This window comes from Sinohyriopsis cumingii, chromosome 2 (assembly GCF_028554795.1).
Source record: "Sinohyriopsis cumingii isolate HCF-2022 chromosome 2, ASM2855479v2, whole genome shotgun sequence".
Taxonomy (NCBI): domain Eukaryota; kingdom Metazoa; phylum Mollusca; class Bivalvia; order Unionida; family Unionidae; genus Sinohyriopsis; species Sinohyriopsis cumingii.
Genome location: NC_142962.1, coordinates 106,570,147 through 106,595,370, shown reverse-complemented (window position 1 = coordinate 106,595,370; position 25,224 = coordinate 106,570,147). Strand labels below are relative to the sequence as shown.

The 25,224-nt window shown below is 41.6% G+C and overlaps 2 protein-coding genes across 5 annotated transcripts in view; one reads left to right on the top strand and one right to left on the bottom strand.

Moving 5' to 3' along the window:
- The window catches only part of LOC149805565 (uncharacterized), a 460,129-nt gene that overhangs the window by 29,143 nt on the left and 405,762 nt on the right, over nucleotides 1–25,224 (bottom strand). The gene's annotated exons all lie outside the window — the stretch shown is intronic.
- LOC149805568 (uncharacterized) lies at nucleotides 15,778–24,267 on the top strand. Of its 4 annotated transcripts, none has more exons than XR_016419692.1 (2): nucleotides 15,778–22,905; nucleotides 23,707–24,267. XR_016419692.1 is itself a non-coding variant. In XM_089950175.1 (2 exons), the coding sequence occupies exon 2, from the start codon at nucleotides 17,933–17,935 to the stop codon at nucleotides 22,301–22,303; it is 4,371 nt and encodes a 1,456-aa protein (XP_089806301.1). In that variant the 5' UTR covers nucleotides 15,778–16,234; nucleotides 17,036–17,932; the 3' UTR covers nucleotides 22,304–24,267. The 4 variants fall into 4 exon arrangements, 2 of the variants coding, with proteins under 2 accessions (XP_089806301.1, XP_089806300.1); XR_016419691.1 differs by having other exon boundaries at nucleotides 15,778–22,967; XM_089950175.1 differs by having other exon boundaries at nucleotides 15,778–16,234; nucleotides 17,036–24,267.

Below are 25,224 nucleotides of genomic sequence, written 5' to 3'. Positions count from 1 at the left end.
AGGACCTTCCAATTTAGTGGCAGTGGCTGCTGCTCACAAAGTACCTTCTCCCAAAATCAAAGTTCAAGAAAGATCGGGCATGTTACAAGGTTTACTGGATTTGTCCAAGCAAGAACTGGCTCGATTTAGTCCGTTACGTACCCCTGCACGACGCGTCATACCTGTCCTCAAACTAATACGACGTCAAGACAATCAGTGGCGACGCGTTCCAGTATAAAAAAGGCCTGTGACCAAGTCGGGTATCAGTGTTTTTTGGTGCTCCTGAAGACTCAAAGATGTCACCCTCCAGAAAACCCCAAGGAAAGAAAAGGAAAGGACTGCCACCACGTTTAGCCAAACATGGGGACATGTTATCTGTCCTGTCCAAAGCTTCTCCACCCCTACGAAAAAAACTCATTCAAACGGCCTCCAAAGAGGTCATCGATACCGTGTGCGAATGTTGTTTGAACGTTTTGAAAGGCACGATCCCTTTGTCCAAACACCAGAAACAATGCTTAGGCAAACATCGTCACGTTCTTCGCCAAATGGTTCAAAAGAAAATTCCCATTCGTCAAAACAAGAAGATGTTAGTGCAACGTGGAGGTATTTTACCTCTCTTGTTAGGCCCCATACTGAAAGGAGTCTTGGGAACCATGTTGGGAGGACTGGTGGGAGCAAGATAAAAAGGCCTCGGAAGTTCCAAGATCTCAGAATCGACCCCTGACAACCCCATGGAAGGACGAAAACTAGCTTCAGTGCCTTACAAACGATGGATGGAATACCATCGGTGGCAAGAACAACACACCCCGCATTTACCTCCCAATCCCCATTTGAGCGAGATGTCCCAGTTACAACACGAATTGCAGTCCTTGATGGATCGCCAAGATTTGTCCGAAACAGAAAAATCGCAAAAGTACGGTCAACTCTTGCAACGACTTCAACTCTTTCACCAGAAAGCTTTAGACGAAACAGCTCTACCCACTCTGAAAGATTTTAAGACCTTGATGAAAAGTCCAGCACCATCACCAGTACCAGTACCAGTACCACCAGTACCAGTGACCAAGACAGAAAAAGGATAAGAAGAAGAAGAAGAAGGGTTTCAAACTCCACCAGAAAAAGTACGCAAGTTAACAACACCACCTACCTCCAGAATTGGATGGATTAAAAAGATGATGGCCACCCCTTCTTCATCACAAGAGAAAAAGAAAGTGAAGACAGAAGTGAAGACAGAAGTGAAACAAGAACCGATATCCCCCGCTCAGACATCCTCCTCCTCTTCAACACACGGTCGCACACGCAAAGCATTGCAATCCAAGAAAATACCCCAAGAGAAAAAGAGTAGCCTCCTCCAAGAGTGGGTGCCTTATTAACACACCAACCAACACAAAAAAATGGAAAAAGTCTTAGCCAGCATTTACTACGATCCCTCCCATCCTGCAGGTTACACAGGAGTTCAAAAATTGTATCGTTGTGCCAAAACGCAACTGAAAAGTCTCCGTTTACCTCAAGTGCAACGATGGTTACAAGAACAAGCTACCTACACTTTACACAAACCCATTTTGCCAGAAGTCGCACCCGAGTGGAAGGCATCGATCATGAATGGCAAGCCGATTTAGCCGATGTCTCTCATTTGGCCAGCTACAATCGTGGCTACAAATATTTGTTTTGTGTCATCGACGTCTTTTCCAAATTTGCTTGGGTCGTACCCTTGACTTCCAAATCGAGCAGCGAGTTAGTGCGAGCCCTGCAACGGGTCTTGAAACAAAGCGGTCGTCACCCTCTTCGATGGCAAACGGACAAAGGTACCGAATTTCTGAACCAAGCTTTCCAAAAAGAATTAAAGAAACGTGACATTCATTTTTTTACCACTGAGAATCCCGAAACCAAAGCCAGCATCGTGGAACGTTTTCAACGCACTTTGAAAGAACGCATGTGGAAATATTTTACGCATCACCACACTCTGAAGTACATCGACATCTTACCGCACCTGGTGCAAGCGTACAACCAATCTTACCATCGAAGCATCGGACGTGCCCCGCAAGACGTGACTCCCGACAACGAAGTGCTGGTGTTTGAGCGTCTGTTTGGTATGTCCCCGACGAGGGCTGTCCCCAAGAAAAGTGGAGAGTTGGCCGTAGGAGATTGGGTGCGCATTGGCAAAACCAAACGCACTTTTGACAAAGGTTACTTACCTAACTGGACGACCGAACTGTTTCGCGTCACTGGACAAGTGCATGGCCGTCATCCTGCCGTCTATAAATTGGAAGACATGAACGGAGAAGTGCTCAAAGGAACGTTTTATTTGCCCGAGTTACAACGTGTCACCAAAAAAGAAGACGACGTGTACGACATCGAAAGCATTCTCGAACGCAGAACCCGTAAAGTGGGCAAACGACGTGTCAAAGAAGTCAAAGTACGTTGGAAAGGATATCCACCCAGTTTTGATTCTTGGATCGACGCTTCGCAAGTCATCGACTATAAAAAGAAGTGACCATCATGCCTTTTCACACAGACGCAGCTACGTCGACAACTCCTCCTTCACCCAGTTCTTCTGTGCAAGATTTACAAAAACAACCCTTGTGGGTGTGGTGTGGAGAACGTGTGCCTAAAACGCAAATCGTCTTTTTCTGCCAAATCTTCGTGGTGTATTGTGTCATCGGGGCAGCCATCGCCAATTTGAGTTTGCAACAAGGAGACAAACAATTGTGGACCATTTTATTGAGCAGTTGCATCGGTTACCTGCTTCCTAATCCCTCCCTGAAATTCACCTCGAACGGGAACCACGGGAACCTTGTGTCCAGTGCCAGTGCCAGTCACCACTCCAACCACAACCAGAACCCCATTTTGGGCGGAGACACGCCTCTGACGTCCACTAACCCCTCGGACAGCCACAGAACTCTGGAATTATGAGTCACCAAAACCAATTTTACTTAACCTTACCCAGTGACAGTTCCATGGAGGTGTTTCCCAAGAACACGTTGTGCTGTTACACGGCCAAATTACCTCAAGCCATCCCCTTAGATCACGAAGCCCATTGGGAAGTGGCTTTAGTAGAAGTGATTCACCCGACCCAAGTCCTCAATGTCCTTCCCAATCAAAATTTTTTTGATGTGGAAGTTCATGACGAACAATTGCAACAGTGGATGGATAGCAATGTCAAATATGACAAGAAAACCCGTACACAAAAGTACACCACCTATCACTTGTTCATTTCCCCAGGCTATTATTTTAGTGGTCAACATTTGGTCAGCACCATAGCCTCCAGGTTTAATGCCGTGTTTCTGAAAGCTTTGGAGCATGTTAACAAAAGTGTCACCATGGAGTACCACAAAACAGCTCGTCGCTTCTTGATGAAATTTGAACGGAGTAAAATCCTGTCCATTTTATTTTGTCCTGAATTGTATGACATGTTGGGCGGAGACATGAACCTGAGAATAGGCATGATGAAGAAAAGCGAATTACCCATCGTTTACGACAACGAGTCTTTTAGCAAGTTATTTCGTGCCCCGGTAGAACTGAACCAAGGACTGAATTTGATGTTTGTGTACTCCGATGTGGTGGAGTATAACGTGGTGGGACACACCTCCGTACCGTTACTGCGTGTCATTCCTTTCCAAGTGGATTCTGCCACGAACACTGACGAGGAAGGTGGAAACACTTACCACGTCCACCGCGAATTTGTACATCCTCACTATTTGCCTGTCAGTAAGTCGTATTTGGACACGGTCAACATTACTATAAAAGGAGATCTGGGACAAAATATTCCATTCACCAAAGGAAAAGTCACGGTGAAACTCCATTTTCGAAAACGGTTTTCTCACGATTCGTAAGTCATGTATCCAGTGTACCGAGGGGTTGCTCGACAGCGAGGACACGGTTTAGGAGATATGTTAAAATCGGCCTTTCGTTCGGTGGCCCCGGTGTTGAAACCGATGGTGACACGCGGATTGCACGCATTGAAAGATGCCACACTGACGCAAGGCAAAGAATTTCTCCAAAATGTCATCATCGACAAACAAAACCCTAAAGAAGCCTTCATGAGGGCAGGCAAAAATGTCTTGCTGCAAACGGGCAAAGACATTTTGGGTCACCGAGAAACACCTATAAATGCCCTGCACGCTACCGAGTCAGGCATTCAGCAAGGACAAGGCAGAAAGAGACGACGAAGAAAACACCCTTTCACCAGACTTCAAGCTAGAAAGGCCAAGAAAAGAAGAACCGTTCGAGACTTAGACGTTTTCGATTATTGAGAAAAGAGACAAAAAAATGATGCACCGAGAATCTTGCGCTTGTTCCAAGACGGAACTGGATCTGTTTGCCATGCCCCCCACGATGATGACCATGCAAGAATCCCAGTGGGTGGAATTTCACCCCGTCTCCTCACTGACCGATTCCGCTCCCATCGAGTTTGAAATCAAAGGACAGCCCGAAGATTACATCGATCTGAATAGCAGTTACTTGTACCTGAAAGTCAAAATTCTAGATAAGACTGGAGGTGCTATAGACGATGAAGCAGTAGCTCCCGTCAACAATTTCATGCATTCCTTGTTCAGTGGAGTGGACTTGTACTTGAATAACAAACTGGTCAGTAGCAGCATGGATACTTACCCTTATCGTGCCTACCTGGAAAATCTCTTGACGTACGGAATAGATGCCAAGAACACTCATCTCAATGCCTGTGTGGTATGGGAAGCTGACGAACCTACCAAGTTTGAAATATTGGAAACTGATGAAAAGAAAGACAACAATGATGGATTTCTAGAACGAAGAAAGAGAATCACGGCAGCCGACACAAGTTTAGAACTGATGGATCGTTTGCATTTGGACATGTGGTTGCAAGAAAAGTATTTGCTGAACGGGGTGGATGTCCGCCTGAGACTGAATCGTAGCAGTGCCGCTTTCCATTTGATGGCTGATAGTGACGGTTACAAAACCAAAATCCTAGAAGCCAGACTCTACGTACGCCGTGTGGAAGTGTTACCTAAAGTGGGAAACGACATCAGTCAGACGTTGAGCAGAACGACTGCCAAGTATCCCATACGACGCGTGGAAGTGAAAACCTTCACCATTCCCAAGGGACAGCGATCCATGATCGAAGATCATCTGTTCCAAGGACAGTTACCCAAACGTTTGATCGTTGGTATCGTCGAGAATACAGCCTTCAACGGAGCTGCCGAAAAAAATCCTTTCTACTTTCAACACTTTGGCGTGTCCAAAATCGAAGTCAGTCGCGATGGCAAGACCTTGTGTACCCGACCTTTCGAACCTGACTTTACCAAGAAGAATTACTTGAGATCGTACTTGTCCCTGTACGAAGCCACCGGACAGTTAGGAACCAGTACCAGTCACGGTATTACGTACGAGGATTATGCAGGAGGCTACGCTTTGTGGGCTTTCGATTTCACTCCAGACCAAGGCAGCGACGAGGGACATTTCCACCCTATAAAATCCGGCCAGATTCGTGTGGAAATTCAGTTTAAAGACCGAGACCCTGATGAAACGGTGAACGTCATCCTGTATGCAGAATTCGATAATACGATAGAAATCAACAGTTTGAGAGAAGTCATCCTAGATTACTAGAAACCATGGAAGACTGTTATCCCTCTTTACCTAGTGGAGAAACTTTTAGTGTTGGATTATTGTTAAAAAATGTTAGAGTTTTTGTTGTTTAGTGTTAAGTGATTTTTGAATAAAAAATGTTGTGTTTTGAAAAAAAATGCCTTTGTCTTTTGTTTAGCTATAAGAATGTTGGATTGATGCTCTTTCATTTCTTACTATCCCTCTCATGACACTCACTAAACGTTGCGACTCAAAAACCGTGTGGGGGATGTTTTCCTTCACGTCCGCGCTTTGACTTTAAGAACCGGGTTGTTTCCAGTCTAACCATCCATTGTCGACTCATCCTCCTACGAAGATGTGCTCCAAACTAGCTAAGCTCAACAAAGCCTACGTGAATTTGCATAGGGTCAGACACAGTCTGATACCGAAGCCAGAAGAAATAGAGAATGTGAGAATGTTAAAAATCACTGAAGACCTGATAGAAGAGCTCTTCAGAGAAGAAATGAACAGGGAAAAAGAAGAATGGACAGAGAAGTACAGACTTCAGAGACAGCAGCAACAGCAGCAACAACAACAACAACAGCAGCAGCAACCTGAAGCTGACAGAGGCTTTGTCTATTGTCGTATCGACACCAAAGAGTTCTTCTTCTCTTTTCGAAGAAGCAGACCTATCGCCAGAAAGTCTATCCTCAGAGGACATCGCATTCTTAGAAACTAAAAAAGAATGCCATAGCAAACAAAAAAAACAGCCCTTTTCAGGGCTACCCAATACTCTAGAAAAGAAATAACAATCGATTTGCCAGTGTGTGTAGGTAGAGTAGTGTGAAAATAAACACTAACTCTTTTTTAAAAAAATGTGAGGGTATGTGTTTGTGTGTTTGTGTTTGTAAGTGGTTAAGTAAGTTGGTATGGATAGTAGATTAAAATGATGTCTTTTTTTTGGTGTTTGAGGTGTAAATTTGGGGTTAGATTGGATTGCTTTGCGTATGTGGATAGTCTATTGAAGTGATTTATAAAAAATTTTAAAATAGTGATGGGTAGCATAAAAAAGTGAGTGAGTGTTTAGGTCCGCGCGTTGTTGTTTTTTTTGGTTATGATCTAGGTAAGATCAATTTTATGTTTTTAGGAGGATGTTTTCCATCACGTCCTCGCTTTCATTATAAATTGAAACTCGCTGGGCAGTCTAGCTACCCTTGTTGATTGATCAACACAAGAATGAATAGCAGAATAAGCAAACTTCTTGAACTCCAGATACATCTGGAATATGTCAGGCGCCTGTTAAATGAACTGGCCGCGGAGGCTATAGTAGAAGAGGAAAGAATGAAGAACGAAGAGGAGGAGAGAAGACAGAGGGAAGAGGAGGAAAAGAAACTAGAAGAGAGGATGTCGTACAATATTCCCGAGACAGAGGACTGGGGTGTTGAAGCGAATCATCCTCCCTCTGCGCTCCCCAGAAGAAAGGTGAAAGGAGACTGGGGAAGAAGATGCGTGTGTGGCGCCAGGCCAGGAAGGTGCAACCATTAGATAGGTGCATCTGGAGTTCAAAAAAAACCAGCCCTTTTAAGGGCTACCCAATACTCTAGAAAAGAAATAACTATCGATTTGCCAATGTGTGTGTGTGTGTGTGTGTGTGTGTGTGTGTGTGTGTAGGTAGAGTAGTGTGATTATAAACACTAACTCTTTTTTCACAGTGCGAGGGTATGTGTTTGTGTGTTTGTGCTTGTAACTGCTCAAGTAAGTTTGTGTGAATGGTAGATTATGGGTTTCTTTATTGTTTCTTAGCGTATGTGAAGAGTATAGTTTGGGTTTTGTAAGCGCTCACGTACGATTGTGTGGATAGTAGATTATGGATTTTGTTTATTGTTTCTTAGCGTATGTGGAGAGTATAGTTTGGGTTTTGTAAGCGCTCACGTACGATTGTGTGGATAGTAGATTATGGATTTTGTTTATTGTTTCTTAGCGTATGTGAAGAGTATAGTTTGGGTTTTGTAAGCGCTCACGTACGATTGTGTGGATAGTAGATTATGGATTTTGTTTATTGTTTCTTAGCGTATGTGGAGAGTATAGTTTGGGTTTTGTAAGCGCTCACGTACGATTGTGTGGATAGTAGATTATGGATTTTGTTTATTGTTTCTTAGCGTATGTGAAGAGTATAGTTTGGGTTTTGTAAGCGCTCACGTACGATTGTGTGGATAGTAGATTATGGATTTTGTTTATTGTTTCTTAGCGTATGTGAAGAGTATAGTTTGGGTTTTGTAAGCGCTCACGTACGATTGTGTGGATAGTAGATTATGGATTTTGTTTATTGTTTCTTAGCGTATGTGAAGAGTATAGTTTGGGTTTTGTAAGCGCTCACGTACGATTGTGTGGATAGTAGATTATGGATTTTGTTTATTGTTTCTTAGCGTATGTGGAGAGTATAGTTTGGGTTTTGTAAGCGCTCACGTACGATTGTGTGGATAGTAGATTATGGATTTTGTTTATTGTTTCTTAGCGTATGTGGAGAGTATAGTTTGGGTTTTGTAAGCGCTCACGTACGATTGTGTGGATAGTAGATTATGGATTTTGTTTTAATGATTTGCGTGTGTAAATAGTAGATTTGGGGTTTGTTTATTGTTGCTTCACTTATGTGGATAGTATATTATATGAAATGAGAAAAGTAGGGATGTTTTCTTTCACGTCTGCACGATGTTAGGTCATGATCTAGGTAATATCAATTTTATGTTTTAAGGGGGATGTTTTCCATCACGTCCGCGCTTTCACTATAAGAACCCACAGTATTCGTCGTTCAAACCATTCTACAAAGAAGATGGCTTCGAACCAAATTGACAAGATGCAAACATTGCAAGACGTTTTAGACAATTTAGGAATGATGGAGCAGATGTTAATAAGACTCGTTGAAGACCACTATTCCTATAGTCCCCATCGTGTAAAGATGGAAATTAATAACTTGAGAAAGGTAAAGGACAAGATAAGTGGTGTCATGAAAGAGATAAAGGAGGAGAAGGAGGATGAAGAGGAAAGGATAAGGATGAGAGCATGGAATGAAAAAATTGAAAAAGAAGAAGAAAATGAGAAGAGGAAGAAAGAAGAGGAGGAAGAGAAGAAGAAAGAAGAGGAGGAGAGAAAAAAGAAAGAAAAGAAGAGAAAGAGTGTTGGAGATAAAATAAGAAGTTGGTGGAGAAAAAGAAGAAATTAGAAGCAGAAGAAGAAGAAAACCCAAAGGCCCTTTTCAGGGCCAGCCATATTTCTCGAAAAGAGATAGCCTTTCCATTGCCTACCCTTTTTTAAATTTAAATTTAAATTTAAATTTAAAAAAACTTTTTAAAAAAAAACAAACCCATATTCAATTCCCCTTGTCCCTAGACAAACCCAAACTCTATTCCCATGTTCAATTCCCCTTGTCCCTAGACAAGCCCAAACTCTATGTTAAATTCCCATTGTCCCTAGAGTGACCCACGATTTTTCTCCATGTTAAATTTCCATTGTCCCTAGAGTGGCCCAGGGGTGTTTTTAATGCCAAGTCCCATTGTCCCTAGGGTGGCCCCATTTACTACTTACGAGTTCGCGAACTGTATTACAGTATAAAGCATGGGAGATATTTAATTTTTCGAATTTTGTCTCTAAAGTCTGAACAGTTATTGATGCTTCGTTATACAACTTACTGTAAATAATGGCTTTACCGTATATGTTCATTTATAACACATGACAAGTTGTGAACAAAGTAACCCCAGATCTGTCGTGATATTATGGACCAGCAGATCAGAGGATAGTCTTTTCTTTTACTTGTCAATTAAAGCGAACATTATAGGGCATGTATGCTGGTGACATGTGCCATTTAAAATATATTCACCTGCTGTTCGTAATTAGTGACCTCAAATAAGGATGTTACGGTATTTGTGCCTTCCTCATCTATTGCTTATTTTATATTATAATTATTATTTTTAATGCGAAGACTATGCGATAATACCAATTTATACATTTGCCCTAAGTGTATGCATGTGTGAATGTGCACTTTAATACAGCTCATCAACCGCTTGGGGTCGAGGCACCAGACACTGACAGATAATACTGCTGGAGACAGGTTTTGATCAGCAAGCCCGAGGGTTCCTCGTGGAGGATAGGGGCTCAGCAGTTTGTGCCTGGTTTGTATCGCTTTCTTGACCTCTCCCCAGGGAGTTCTCATAATTTAACGTTTCCGTGTTTATTTGGTCGCTCACTATCCTTCTGCTTTGAGAATTCCACTCTAAGGAGAGAGAGAATGAGAGAGAGATTTAGTTACTGACAAAAGAATTTCAATTAAATGCTTCTGTAACGCAGACTTACATTTAATAGTAGTATTACAGTTTAATGTAATGAAATTATTTATTTTCAAAGTTCGCATCTGAAGGGTTGGTGGAATCTAGGTGTGGAAAAATATACCTTTCATTATCTGCTCTTTTTAAAGGTCTCTTATGAAATTCGCATTCGACGGATTCTTCCTAAAGGTAGGTTTCATAAGTGACCCAGGCAGGGCCGCATTTAGGCATAAGCTAAACAAGCTACAATCTGAAGGTGCCTCTCCAAAATTTCAGAATTTTTAAAATTTGTCACAGTTGTATTAAATTTATATTTAAGTAATAATTTAACCCGTGATATTCTGCATATTATTGTCACTGTTATTATCAATGCAATATATTTGATATAAATTACATAATTTACATTGTAATAATTAGCAAAAAATTACAGTTCAGTTGTTACACAGCCTTGTTCTCTTTTTATACACACAGAATAATGTTTGACCGAGAGGCGTTGAATGGGAACAAACTCTTGCAAGAACGAGAATGGTTTAACAGAGTAAGCTCTTTTCTGTAAACATTTCCGTCTTTCCCTTTCAATTACCAAACTTCTTTTTTTAAAAATATTTTTCATTATTATTATTATTATTATTGTTATTATTAATATGATTATTATTATTATTGTCTTTTCCACAGTCATAAACAGTATTCGAAAAATAGAGGGATGCTGAGAAGTAACAGTCGAATTTGAGTACTGAATGGATCTCTCAGCCGAGAGTCGTGGTTGTAAAGGAACTACGTATAAATACAATGGTCGGTAATAATGCACCGACCAAAAAAATAATAATATTGAAAACTGTATGCGATCGTGTTCTGTTGCATTCACATATAAAGATAACAATGTTGTTACTGACATTATTTGCACAGAATGTCTAAAAGATTCATGTTTTAATTTTTTATTTCGGCAATAATGAACGCCCCAGAGTTTGGTTTTTACACTGATTTCAATTCGAGTTACATGCCGCTAAATCGTCACGGAAACTTTTCCATAATTGCACATAATTCTTGCAATTTTCGGAAAAAGAAGACTTGTTGTGTCATGGCGGTGCATTCACTACAGCAGGGTCGGCAACCTACGGCACGCGTTCCACAAAGTAGGACGTCAAGAGTTGTTTTTTTTGTGTGTGTGTGACACGCGAAGGGCAGCTAAAAATCTCGATTTTTAATATCGTTACTCTCTTAGTGGTGGCACGCGCTCTTTCATTTTGTAATTAATCCGGTAAAAAGTGTCACGCTATATAAAATAGGTTGCAGACCCCAGCACAACAGCTTAGTGTATTCATTACAACGCAGATCCAGCAATGCTCTGTCTAGTTAAATGACGACATTTTGTCTTTTTGCACTGATGTTTTAAACGAGAAATGTACTATACAATCATGCTCTCATGGGTCACCTAATGAAATATCTAAGAGCGGTAAGCCGATGGGAAAATTGGCGGCTGCCATTATCATTGATTGTTAGTGTTATGAGCTTGAAAGATATAATATCGCCCATGGCTCATTATTGATTTTTTTTCTCGTCCATCCGTCTGTTTGTCCTTCGAATGCGTTTCCCTCTGTCTGTCCTTAATTCCATTTAAAATTAAATAACTTGGGAACTAAAACTTATCGAAGAAATTAAAAAGTATTCAGAACATTTTCTTATTATTCTTTCATTTGTAAGATTATTTAAATTCCTAAAAATATTTGAGTTAAAGAATTGAAATTTTTGGATTTGTATTGAATTGTCACTGTGCATTTCTTATTTAGTTAAATTTTTATTCAGTTCTACATCTGTGATTTTAAGTGGAAGAACATTTCGGAATAATAATTTAAAAAATTCATACAAACGAAATTACTGACGCTTTATTCATCTTGATCCACGTCCTCGGTAAAAGTCGTGGGGTTGATGAATCCTGTTAGGAATGGAAATCAAAAGTAAATTTGTATTACTGTCAAGTGCTGAAAAAGTTCATTTGCTCACAAAGTCGTGCCTAATTGTTTAAATCTGAGTTTCTTTCATTCATAGAGAGAAATTCAATTTATGAGTGAAATTTATGTTTAACCGGTGTCCAAATAATCAATGTTACCATGCTGCTGTATTCTTTAACTTATTTACGTAAGTTTATGAAATTTGACTGAGATTATTTATGTTCGATGTCAAGCAAAAAACACACGAGTACTTTTATACAACTTACAACTTTATATTCTAAGACAGATTTGTTACCGGAAAAATTAATCAAAAACAAATTAAAATTCTTTCTATGACATTATTGTACACAACGTTGCTGCTGGTATATTCAATTTTATATGGTTTTCCTTCTCAAACAAATTGTACTACTTGAGCCTGAATAATTGATGGTTCTCTCAATCATGGCCGTCTGCTGATTGGTTAAAGAAAAGACAGATACAGTGAGGTTGAAAGATAAATGCATGTCTATGCAAATTTGGCATTATTGTATTGTTTATTCCTTTGAAAGGATAAGTTGCCGGATAGTTCAAAATGCTTTAATCTGAACCCGCCTGCCACAAAAATATCGAGTAATATTAACATAATTCCGTACAACGAATTATAGGCGTCCAATTAATTAGGATATTTCTAAAAGAAATGTGGATTTTGTGCCTCACAAGATATAGCCAATGAATTTCACTGTCTTTTCAATATCAATATTTGTTTTGAAATAAGAAACCATGATACAAGTATGATGATATATGTCGTACACATACGCGCGCGCGCGCACGCACACACACACGTCATGAGTTGCTAATAACACAAACGTTAACGGATTGGTAAGTTAAATAAATTGACAAAACTGCTATTTAAATCGTTCATTGTATATATACGTCTTTCTCATCCTCTCTCTCTCTCTCTCTCACCACCTATATGTATTTGTACTTATAGCGCTCATATGGCTGTAACATAGATCTACGTGGCAATAAAGTTGTTTTTGTTCACAAGTTCACTCTCATGTATGATGACCTAGCATGCACTGAAGTTAACAGATGACAAGTAGTATTTGATTTCAAATAAAGTATAATTAACTGTATATCTTTCGAATCTTACATTATTTTTATTAATGACGTGACAGGTACTTTGCTGCCGTGACGAGTGTTTTTGCAATTTTTTCGATATGCAAGGGAAGTAACTTTTAAGGGGACATAATCCTAAATATTATGAAAAGAGTTTATGAATACAGATTTGTGTTCATAGCTTCTAATTTGAAATGACAAATATCCAATTTTAAAGTTATATTTGCTATTATTATTTTTCTTTAAGACATTTTTAAAATAAATTTATTTACTTTAAATTTTAAAAAGAAAATTGAAAAAATTATTTCGCAAGCCTAAATTAAATTGCTTTTTTCTATATATAAAATTCATTTTATGTCATGTAATTTCGACCTTAAAAAAAGACCTTTGACCGGGCTCACTATCGAGCCTTGGTAATTTTGACGGCTCTCGATTCGAGAGCATTGTGAAACATATAAGAAATAATAAAATGTGTTGGAATGGAAGTGTGTGTATAGATTGTACGCATAGCATTATCTGTACAATACATCATAACTAGGCTTACTCAAGTATCAGGTGGTCATTATTATAGTCTGACAATACAAACCCATTTTTTGTACCCCCTACCCATTTAAATAATGGAAACCTTTAATTTGATAAAAAGAAAAAGGAACTTAGTCCGTTCATTCATTGATTTATACTTTCTAACCTGACTCTTGAATTGAGTGGCCCTAACACCGTGATCGTCTGCGCGTTTCATGCTTTGACAAAAGTTTTCAATATAATAGACGGACATGCTAGGATCCAGTTCCTGGACAAGTCCATTTTCATCAAATGGGTGTGTCACGATTACAGATGTACATACAGAAGTCGTCTGCTTTCCGATATTTACAATGTCGCATCAAACAAAGAAAATAATGACAACAACAAATTTGTTTTTCACGTGGATTTAACAGGCGGTTTAATTTCTATGTTCATGTAAGCAAAGGGATATAATTCCAAACTCTCAACGTAACAGTTGCCGAACAAGATGAACTACGTCATTAGGTTGTCTGATGGAAATAAACTTGCCTATAGTGTACGCAATATGGCGCCGTGTTAGTATGGAAAGTCTGTTAAGCATGAAAGTGTTCAAGGGATGCCAGCATTAGTGTCATTCTCGTCAAATTCAGTTAGAAATTATAAATCAATGATTCAATTGACTTAGCTCTGTTCCTTTTTATCACACTAAACGTTTTCATTATTGAAATCGGTAGGGGGTACAAACAAACGGTGATGTATAGTCAGACTATAATCAACTTTTATTTTTTCGCGTTTTGTCCATTTAAACACAGTTGTAAATTGTATTTTGGGTTTGGTTCACAGTGTATCGGCTCCATACAGTTTTGATCTGTGTATACTATTTAAACTGGTTTACAATTGGCCATTAACAAGAAGTTTCTCCTCAAAATATAGCCACAACCTACATGTCAATGACATCAGAGGTCATATAGTCACGTGATATCAACACTACACAAATTTGGCAAAGTGGAAAAGTACCAGTCAGCTGGAAACAAGTAATTGTCATCCCAGTCCCTAAACCAGGTAAAGACCCTAATAATATTAACTCGTATCGTCCCATCCCACTCACTAATAACATATGTAAAATGATGGAAACAATCCTATCCAACAGATTAAAACACCACCTAGAAAGTAACAAACTCCTATCAGAAAACTAATGTGGCTTCCGTAACAGGTGCTCCACCACAGATAAACTTTTAAGACTAGAAGCGGATATCAAACTAGCTTTCAACTCCAAAAGAAAATCAAACAGACAACTTACAGCAGTCTTCCTTGAACTTGAGAAAGCGTTTGATCTTGTCTGGACCAAAGGATTGATTGCAAAACTCAACCACTTCGGAATTACTGAGTGCATGTTTAACTGGATCGAAAACTTCCTAACAGGTCGCAGAATATTCACTAGAGTAGGAAACACCACCTCAAAAGAATACCCCCTTGAAAACGGCACCCCATAAGGGAGTGTACTCAGTCCTACGCTATTCAACATCATGATTAACGACCTTGACCTCAACCTAGCGACAAAACGGGTTAAAATTTCCCAATTCGCTGATGACAGCGGCATTTGGAGGGCATGAAACCATGCTAGCAATCATGTAGTCAAAGAAATCCAGAATAGCCTATATAAAATAGGGAGATGGTCAGATAAATGGGATTCTACGGTCTCACATGAGAAAACGGTAGCAATAATCTTCTCCTCTAAACGCAATAACCAGATAATGTACCCCAACATCTATATTCAAAACCAGTTAATCAAATATGCTAAGGTAGTAAAATTCCCAGGTATGTTCTTCGATAATCATCTAACTTGGAAACACCAGACTGAACAACTAATTCAAAATTGCAATAAAGATATTAATCTCTTAAGAAATCTTAAAGGGACTACCTGGGGATCCAATCAAGAAACGTTATTAACCATCTATAGATCACTTATAAGGTCGAAGCTAGATTATGGATGCCAAGCTTACAACTCAGCGAAACAAACATTACTGAACAAACTGGGTACCATCCAAAGGAAAGCATTATCTGTTTGTACTGCACTCTACCATCGACATCATTGGACGAACTTCAAGTCCTCACTGGTGAACTGTCATTTAAAATAAGAAGACAGGAAATGATCCTCCGATACTCCAATCGATTAACAAATCACCCCGACTCGCATCCTACAAAAGTAACCATTAGCAAATGCAACAAACCGTTTAGCCGCAAACTAGTTCCTAACCCACCAGGTGGCAAACAAATCACAGAACTCAGGGAAAAGCTGCCAACACTTGCTCTACAAGAAGAGTACACTCACTCCCCTGACCCCGCCTTTTGGACAAACGCTATCCCTAGGATCAACACTAGAGACACTGTGATGTTTTACCCCAACCCCTTGTATTATACATGTATTTATAAGTCTGTAAGTGGAGCCAGGTAAGCTTTGTTTTTCCAAGTGCCTAAGTTGGCTAATCCTCTTACGTAACCCAGTCTTTGTTTGAGCTCTTGAGTGGAAATCTGGCGGGAATCTTTGTACATGGGAACACGTGACGTAGACAACTTCAAAGAGCCGGAAGCCGACAATGGTAGGCTGGACCGTACATGGGGACACACAGACTGACATTTTTATGATTGACAGTTCGATCAAATGACCAGAGTCCGTCGCCATCCAATCGGGATGCGTTGTAGGTGGGACTTGATTCGAGAAATTGACATAAGACGTGTACAAGCCTGAAATTCGTCAGTTGGTGTTTAAGAGTCGCAGTGACACACACTCCGTTAGCCATTCGTAAAAATTGGCGGAATTTAGGAAATTCATGAAATAGCTTCGATCAGGTAAGTTTGATGTTACGTTGATTCTGCTTGATACGACTGCTGTTAATTGAAGAGAATTTGTCGTATGTATACATTTTACTTGTATTGAAGTATGAATAGTTAATTATGACCTTAATATTTTGCATTTTTTTCATGACTTTAGCTAGTACCTTTGTTTACGATTGATTACGATGTTGATTCGTTGCATCATTATTCATAATGTTACTATGTACACCTTATTTGTGAGGCGAAAATGTTCTCTTCTTTCGCTAGTAATATGTGTGCATATTATTTCGTGGATTATTACGTTTACGCCCTTTTGAAAGGACGATTTGTATTTGTGAAGAATTGTATTGCTCGCTAGCCGCTATAAGAATTAATATTGTAATTCTTTGCGTAGTTATATTTTGGTAGACAAGAAATTTGTTTACGTAATGATAGATTTTGCCATTGAGTAACGGATTGCCGTTTATCACCATTTGAATGTGAATACTGTGGATTTGGTACGCTTGTGTAGGAAATATATATAAATATATATAAATATATAGATAGTCATATTACTAATCGTAGTAATATTTTAGTACAATCATGTTTAAAATATTTTGTATGTATATACTGATAGGGCTCAGTATGTAGATATTTGAATCCTTTGTGTGATTGTGTTATGGCGCCATTTTTGTAAGCGGCGGAAGTGTATGGGAATTTCGATGTGTGCGCATGCGCGACCCAAATGTCCCGCCTTAAACTGATGGTTCAGTTCAGTGACGTAGTGTGAGGGAAGATTTTTATAACCCTATGCTAATGCATTATACCTTTCAACAGGAAGCTTTCGGGGGACGAAAGAATTTCAGAGAATTTCGGGGACGAGAGAAGTTCAGAGAATTTCGGGTGACGGTGAGAGATACCGAGTGAATTTCGGGTGACCTCAAGGGATATCGTCAAGGGTTCCGGATACTAGAAGAGGAACCGGAAGTCAAGATAACGGCAAGGAACAAGGATTATAGAAGAGGAAGCGGAAGTGGAGATCACGAAAGGAGAGAAAGACAAGGGAACGAAGAGATTTAGATGAGTAGCACTCAAGAAGGGAAAAATCTCCTCACACTGTGAACTCAAATGATGATCAAAGGGATCATTGGGTGAAAGAGAGACATTGATTACTTTAAATTCTTTTAAATTTCATTTATTAAATTGTTATTGTTTAAATTTCATCTTTGTATTTCTTTTAATTTAACTGTCGGCATTGCTGACTGGGGGCTCGTAGCCATAAATATATTTAGTCAATAAATAATATAGTGTCCAGAATTAACCTTCTGAATAAGGACCAGGGGAACTTCTCATAATTCGTTAAAGTCTATAAGAAGAACCCCACCCCTAGACAACCACTACACCCCCACAGTGGGCGCTTCGTCCGGGATATGAATTAGACATATATATTATTTTGGGACTTAAAGTTATTGGTAGAAGTATTAGTGAACAGTGTGAGATATTTTCCATTCTTTGTATTTGAAATTTTGTGATTTTCTCATCTTGTATTTTTATTGTCATATGTGCAGGCTTTGTAGATCTTCCATTCATAGCAGTACGTGTGAAGCAGATATCGAACAAATATCTTACCTGAACGAAACTAGTTGTTGTCGACAGGTAAGTATTTAAACTGGTATTACAAATATCTGTATATTGTTTGAATTTTGAGACAAGGTATCACTTTACATTAGTATAATGGCTACCGAACGACAAATGATAAAGGAATACCGCGCCATGGGGTCGGAAGATCTTGGATACGAGGGAGATCGCCTGGCAACCTTTATAGAAGAAAGGATCAAGGAATGGAAGGCCGAAAAAGCAGCGGAAAGAGAAGCCCAGAGAGAACTAGCCAAGATAGCAGCGGACCAAGAGTTAGCCAAGATAGCAGCGGACCAAGAGTTAGCCAAGATAGCAGCGGACCAAGAGTTAGCCAAGATAGCAGCGGACCGAGACGCCCAGAAAGAGCTGGAGCTAGCCAGACTCGCTCACACTCTGGAGATGGAAAAGGTCAGAGTTGAAGCTAGGACCAACGGACGGGACGACGCCAGTACAAGCTCTGGAACAACCGGCCGACCTTCCATCGACCACCGGATAGTCCAGATCAACATGTCACGCTTCAATGATAGGGAGGAGGCTATTGACGATTTTCTCGTCCAGTTTGAGAAACTCGCACGCGCTCATCAGGTCCCTGAACAGCACTGGGCCATCAATGTCTCAGCCTTTTTGCAAGGTGCAGCTCGGGAAGTCTACCACGGCTTAACTGCAGAAGAGGCTGATGACTACACTGCCCTCAAGAAGGCGCTTCTCTGCCATTATCGGCTGACCGCCGAGACTTACCGGAAACTTTTCCGGGACTCGGTGAAAAAGGTAACAGAGACCCACTCTCAATTCCACAACCGTGTTCGAGGTTTATTTGAGAAGTGGATGAAAATGGCCGAAGTCGAACGCACGTACGAAGGGCTACGCGAGGTAATACTCAAGGAACATGTCCTGGGTACTTACCGTCGCGAGTTGACAGTTTTCTTAGCAGAAAGAGAACACCGGACGCTCGAAGAGATCGCTAACATGGCGGAGCGATACGAGCAGGCGCACTCGAAGAGTGGAGGTTCCGGGGTTGCTGACCGACCCCGACCCTCTGAGTCGCGTCGTATGGGGGAGGTTGAGCCGGCTGTCCGTAACCGTCAGGGCGACGGGAAGGTCGGAGGGGCACCTACAGGTAGGGCTGCCGCCTATCGACCTGGACAGGCCTCACCCACGAAACCAGGACTTGCAAGTCGGCGAGGGCCGCCGACATGTTTTAATTGCAAGCGCCTGGGGCATTTTGCCAGGGACTGTCCCAAGGGCAGGCAGACCCAGGTGAATGTCGTAGCTAAGAAGGAAGGTGTGCCGGAAGCGAGTCGCAACCCAGCCAACCTTGCGGCCGCAACTGTCAATGGTGAAGGCGCCACCATCTTGTATGACACTGGGTGCAGCGTCCCCGCGCTTGTCGACAAGAAATATGTCAAGCCGGAGGACTATACAGGGGGGGTAATAGAAGTTCAGTACGCGAACTGCGCGCGTGACTCATTACCAGTAGCTGTCATTGACCTCGATTCACCATACGTGAAGGGGAAAATTGAAGCTGCTTGCTTGGAGGGGCTATCACATGACGTCATATTGGGTTGCCGTTATGTGTTACCCCAGCCGAACCCCGAAACCTGCACACCTATGCCAGTGAGTGCTGTTGAAACCAGGGCCATGAGTCGACAGCCGAAACAAAAGCCAATCCAAGTTACATCGACACCGGTTAGTAATGTTATTCCAGCGGAGTTAAGGAAGCTGCAACAGGAGGACGCAACTCTGGCGCAGTTGCACAAACACGCAGAAGCGGGAACAGAAAGGGAAACTCCGAACGGCGCGGTGAAGTTTGTCTACAAGAAGGGAATCTTGTATCGCCACGCCAGGAAACACAACGAACACTTCAAGCAAGTCGTCGTGCCAAAGGAAAAGCGTTGCGAAGTACTGAAACTTGCACACGAGAGTCTCATGGGTGGACACATGGGAATTGCTAAGACGCGTGACCGTCTTGTAAAAGAGTTTTACTGGCCAGGGGTCCAGGGAGACGTAAAACGGTTCTGTCTCTCCTGTGACAAATGCCAGAGAATGGCACCGAAAACGGATCAGCGACCCATCCCTTTGGGGAGTACGCCCCTTATCGATGAACCATTTAGACGTGTTGCCATGGATTTAATCGGACCGATAAAACCCGCGTCTGCGCACGGAAATCGATATATTTTAACGGTTGTCGATTATGCTACACGCTATCCGGAGGCCGTTGCGTTGCGTAACATTGACACGGAAACCGTCGCGGAAGCTCTGTTTGCGATCTGGTCAAGAGTCGGAGTGCCCGACGAGATCTTGACCGATCAAGGAACACAATTTATGAGTCGTGTGACGGCGGAGGTGAATCGCCTCATGTCGATTAAACACCTCACGACTACACCGTATCACCCCCAATGTAACGGATTGGTCGAACGGTTTAATGGGACCTTGAAAAACACGCTCAAGAAATTGTGCGAAGGCCGCCCCAAGGATTGGGACCGGTATATTCCGGCCCTGCTTTTTGCATACCGGGAAGTACCGCAAGCGAGTTTGGGGTTCTCTCCCTTTGAACTCTTGTACGGGAGAACCGTACGCGGCCCAATCGCCGTACTGAGACAGCTGTGGACAGACGACCACGCTGTAGAGGAAGTACGCACTACCTACCAGTACGTCGCGGACTTGCGCAACAAACTGGAAGAGGTTTGTTCTCTCGCGCAAGAAAATCTCAAACGAGCTAGGGCGCAACAGGCGAAAAATTACAATAAGCGCGCAAAACCACGTCAGTTTGAGGTAGGGGACAAAGTGTTGTTGTTGTTGCCCCAGGAACACAACAAGTTGCAAGTTTCCTGGAGGGGTCCATACGTCGTCACCAAGAAGGTCGGAGGTCAAACCTACCGGATACAGCTACCGACGAAAGAGAAATTGTACCATGCCAATTTGCTCAAGAGGTACCGGGAAAGGGAGACCGCCAGCGATTTTGTTGTCGCAGCGATAGTCACCGAGGATATCGAAGGCGATACGGAAGGTGCTAACACTGTCCCGAGCTGTCCATTAACGAGGGCCGAGACTCCGTCGGACGTGGAGTGTGACCCCATGTTAACTGAAGGGCAGCGGAACGAGATAGAGACCTTGCTGGCCGGATATTCCGACGTGCTAACAGAAAAACCCGGGAGGACGACGCTTGTCGAGTTCGGGTTAAAGATGGTGGACGACCGACCAGTTCAGTGTAAACCCTACCCCTTGCCCCACGCGAAACGACAAGTTGTAAGGGAAGAAATCGAGCAGATGATTGCTCTGGGAGTAATCGAACCTGCCGACTCTCCGTACAGCTCACCAGTAGTCTTAGTGCAGAAGAAGGACGGCACCCATCGGTTCTGCGTCGACTACCGGAAGCTGAATCAGGTGACAGAATTTCAAGTTGAAATGCTACCTGACCCCGAACATATCTTCGCTTCGGTCTCGAAAGCGAAATATTTTTCCAAACTGGATTTGTCCAAGGGGTATTGGCAAATTCCGGTAAGGAAAGAAGACCGACCGAAGCTTGCTTTTGCTACTCCCGACGGGACATACCAATGGTTGGTGATGCCGTTCGGGGTACAAAACGCGCCCAGCGTCTTTACCAGAATGATGCGGAAGTTGTTGGAGCCCTTGCGCGATAGGGGTGTCCACAACTTCATGGATGACCTCTTGTTAGCTACAGAGACATGGGGTGAACACCTCGCTCTGTTAGCTGACGTTTTGGAGCGGCTACGTCAGGAGGGCTTGACAGCCCGCCCTTCCAAATGTCACCTTGGTTTCAGGACATTAGACTATTTAGGACATACCCTGAGCCAAGGCACGCTGTCTCCAGAGAAGTCGAAGGTGGAGCAGTTGAGAAACGCCGCACGCCCCACCACGAAAACGGAAGTGAGGTCATTCCTGGGACTGGCCGGATATTACCGGAGGTATGTCGCTAATTTCAGCGCGATTGCGGGCCCGTTGTCTGACCTAACCAAGAAACGGACCCCGAGTAAGTTCGTTTGGACAGATGCGTGTGAGCACGGATTCCAAACGCTAAAGGATAGACTTACATCCGACGCAGTTGTTCGTCTACCGGACTTGGATAAAGAATTCGTTCTGCGCACCGATGCATGCGACACGGGACTGGGAGCAGTACTGCTCCAGGAGCATGACAAGACGCTTTTTCCTGTCGCATACGGCAGCCGGAAGTTGTCTGCTGCCGAGAAGAATTACTCAGTATCGGAGAGGGAATGTCTTGGAATCGTGTTCGGCATATCACGGTTCGAGCGATACCTATATGGACGTAAGTTCATATTGGAGACCGACCACCAACCACTCGCCTATCTGGCGCAGGCAAAGTTGTCCAATGGTCGATTGATGCGATGGTCGCTGTTTTTACAGCAGTACCAGATGCAGATCAGATACGTGAAAGGATCTGAAAACGTAGGCGCAGATTTCATGAGTAGAAGCGCCGAAATGATATAGATCATTTGTTATATTTTCGTGTTCATACTCAGTTTAGCATTTAGTTCATTTTGCTGATTTTGTTCCTTATATCGTGTAACACTTTTGCTTTTTTAGTTTGAGTGAATAAAATCCTGATTTTATTCTCAAGCGTGGGGGGATGTGATGTTTTACCCCAACCCCTTGTATTATACATGTATTTATAAGTCTGTAAGTGGAGCCAGGTAAGCTTTGTTTTTCCAAGTGCCTAAGTTGGCTAATCCTCTTACGTAACCCAGTCTTTGTTTGAGCTCTTGAGTGGAAATCTGGCGGGAATCTTTGTACATGGGAACACGTGACGTAGACAACTTCAAAGAGCCGGAAGCCGACAATGGTAGGCTGGACCGTACATGGGGACACACAGACTGACATTTTTATGATTGACAGTTCGATCAAATGACCAGAGTCCGTCGCCATCCAATCGGGATGCGTTGTAGGTGGGACTTGATTCGAGAAATTGACATAAGACGTGTACAAGCCTGAAATTCGTCAGTTGGTGTTTAAGAGTCGCAGTGACACACACTCCGTTAGCCATTCGTAAAAATTGGCGGAATTTAGGAAATTCATGAAATAGCTTCGATCAGGTAAGTTTGATGTTACGTTGATTCTGCTTGATACGACTGCTGTTAATTGAAGAGAATTTGTCGTATGTATACATTTTACTTGTATTGAAGTATGAATAGTTAATTATGACCTTAATATTTTGCATTTTTTTCATGACTTTAGCTAGTACCTTTGTTTACGATTGATTACGATGTTGATTCGTTGCATCATTATTCATAATGTTACTATGTACACCTTATTTGTGAGGCGAAAATGTTCTCTTCTTTCGCTAGTAATATGTGTGCATATTATTTCGTGGATTATTACGTTTACGCCCTTTTGAAAGGACGATTTGTATTTGTGAAGAATTGTATTGCTCGCTAGCCGCTATAAGAATTAATATTGTAATTCTTTGCGTAGTTATATTTTGGTAGACAAGAAATTTGTTTACGTAATGATAGATTTTGCCATTGAGTAACGGATTGCCGTTTATCACCATTTGAATGTGAATACTGTGGATTTGGTACGCTTGTGTAGGAAATATATATAAATATATATAAATATATAGATAGTCATATTACTAATCGTAGTAATATTTTAGTACAATCATGTTTAAAATATTTTGTATGTATATACTGATAGGGCTCAGTATGTAGATATTTGAATCCTTTGTGTGATTGTGTTATGGCGCCATTTTTGTAAGCGGCGGAAGTGTATGGGAATTTCGATGTGTGCGCATGCGCGACCCAAATGTCCCGCCTTAAACTGATGGTTCAGTTCAGTGACGTAGTGTGAGGGAAGATTTTTATAACCCTATGCTAATGCATTATACCTTTCAACAGGAAGCTTTCGGGGGACGAAAGAATTTCAGAGAATTTCGGGGACGAGAGAAGTTCAGAGAATTTCGGGTGACGGTGAGAGATACCGAGTGAATTTCGGGTGACCTCAAGGGATATCGTCAAGGGTTCCGGATACTAGAAGAGGAACCGGAAGTCAAGATAACGGCAAGGAACAAGGATTATAGAAGAGGAAGCGGAAGTGGAGATCACGAAAGGAGAGAAAGACAAGGGAACGAAGAGATTTAGATGAGTAGCACTCAAGAAGGGAAAAATCTCCTCACACTGTGAACTCAAATGATGATCAAAGGGATCATTGGGTGAAAGAGAGACATTGATTACTTTAAATTCTTTTAAATTTCATTTATTAAATTGTTATTGTTTAAATTTCATCTTTGTATTTCTTTTAATTTAACTGTCGGCATTGCTGACTGGGGGCTCGTAGCCATAAATATATTTAGTCAATAAATAATATAGTGTCCAGAATTAACCTTCTGAATAAGGACCAGGGGAACTTCTCATAATTCGTTAAAGTCTATAAGAAGAACCCCACCCCTAGACCACTACACCCCCACAGACACCGATTATGGAAAACAAATTGGAACAAGAATCTAAACTCAAAACCATCGTAGCAATGAAAATGCAAGACACCTACTCTGGCTTCGTAAACATTTTCACTGACGGATCCAAAAACAACCGAACCCCCCCAGAACAGCAGCTGCAGTAGTTATTCCCGAATTCAGCATACAAATGGGATCCAGATTACCAGACCACTGCTTTACTTTCACTACAGAGTTCTGGGCAATAATGTAATCATTGAAATGGATTAAAGACCAAGAAGTTCCAAATGCAGTTATCATCAGCGACTCACTTAGTGTAATAGAATCCATCAAATCTCACAGCACCAAATCAAGAGAGTAATTCTTGGCTAGAACTTTCTATATGCTTAAGGAATTGTCCATAGCTGATCAGATAGTTGAATTCATATGAATACCCTCGCATATAGGAATCCCTAATAATGAGCTAGCCGACAAAGTCGCAAAACACATGTTAGGGAACCTAACCCTGCTCCACTCAGATATAGCATAACAAAAGCCCAAAGCATAACAAGAAACTAAAGCAACCAGAAATGGCAGGATCATTGGAACTCCACTACCAAAGGCAGGATACTCTACTCCATTATAAAAGAAACTAATAGGTCCATCAAACCACCCAAAGTGAACAGCCTGGACCCAAAATTATCAATCGCATCGTAACCGGAAAAACAAAATTAGCAGGAAGTTTTGGCAAACATCTAGGACCCAAGCCTGCTAATATCAATTGATATCACTGGAAAACCATTGAAGACCTGCCACGTGTATTCAATAGCTGCTCAAAATATCAGGTCGCGAGAATGGAATTTCAAAATCCCCCTCCCCCAAAAACATTTGGATTCTGTACCACTTACCCAGATTCCTTAAAAATAACAACCCCAACATAAATCTAACCTACCAAAACATACTTAAATTCCTAGACACATCCAAG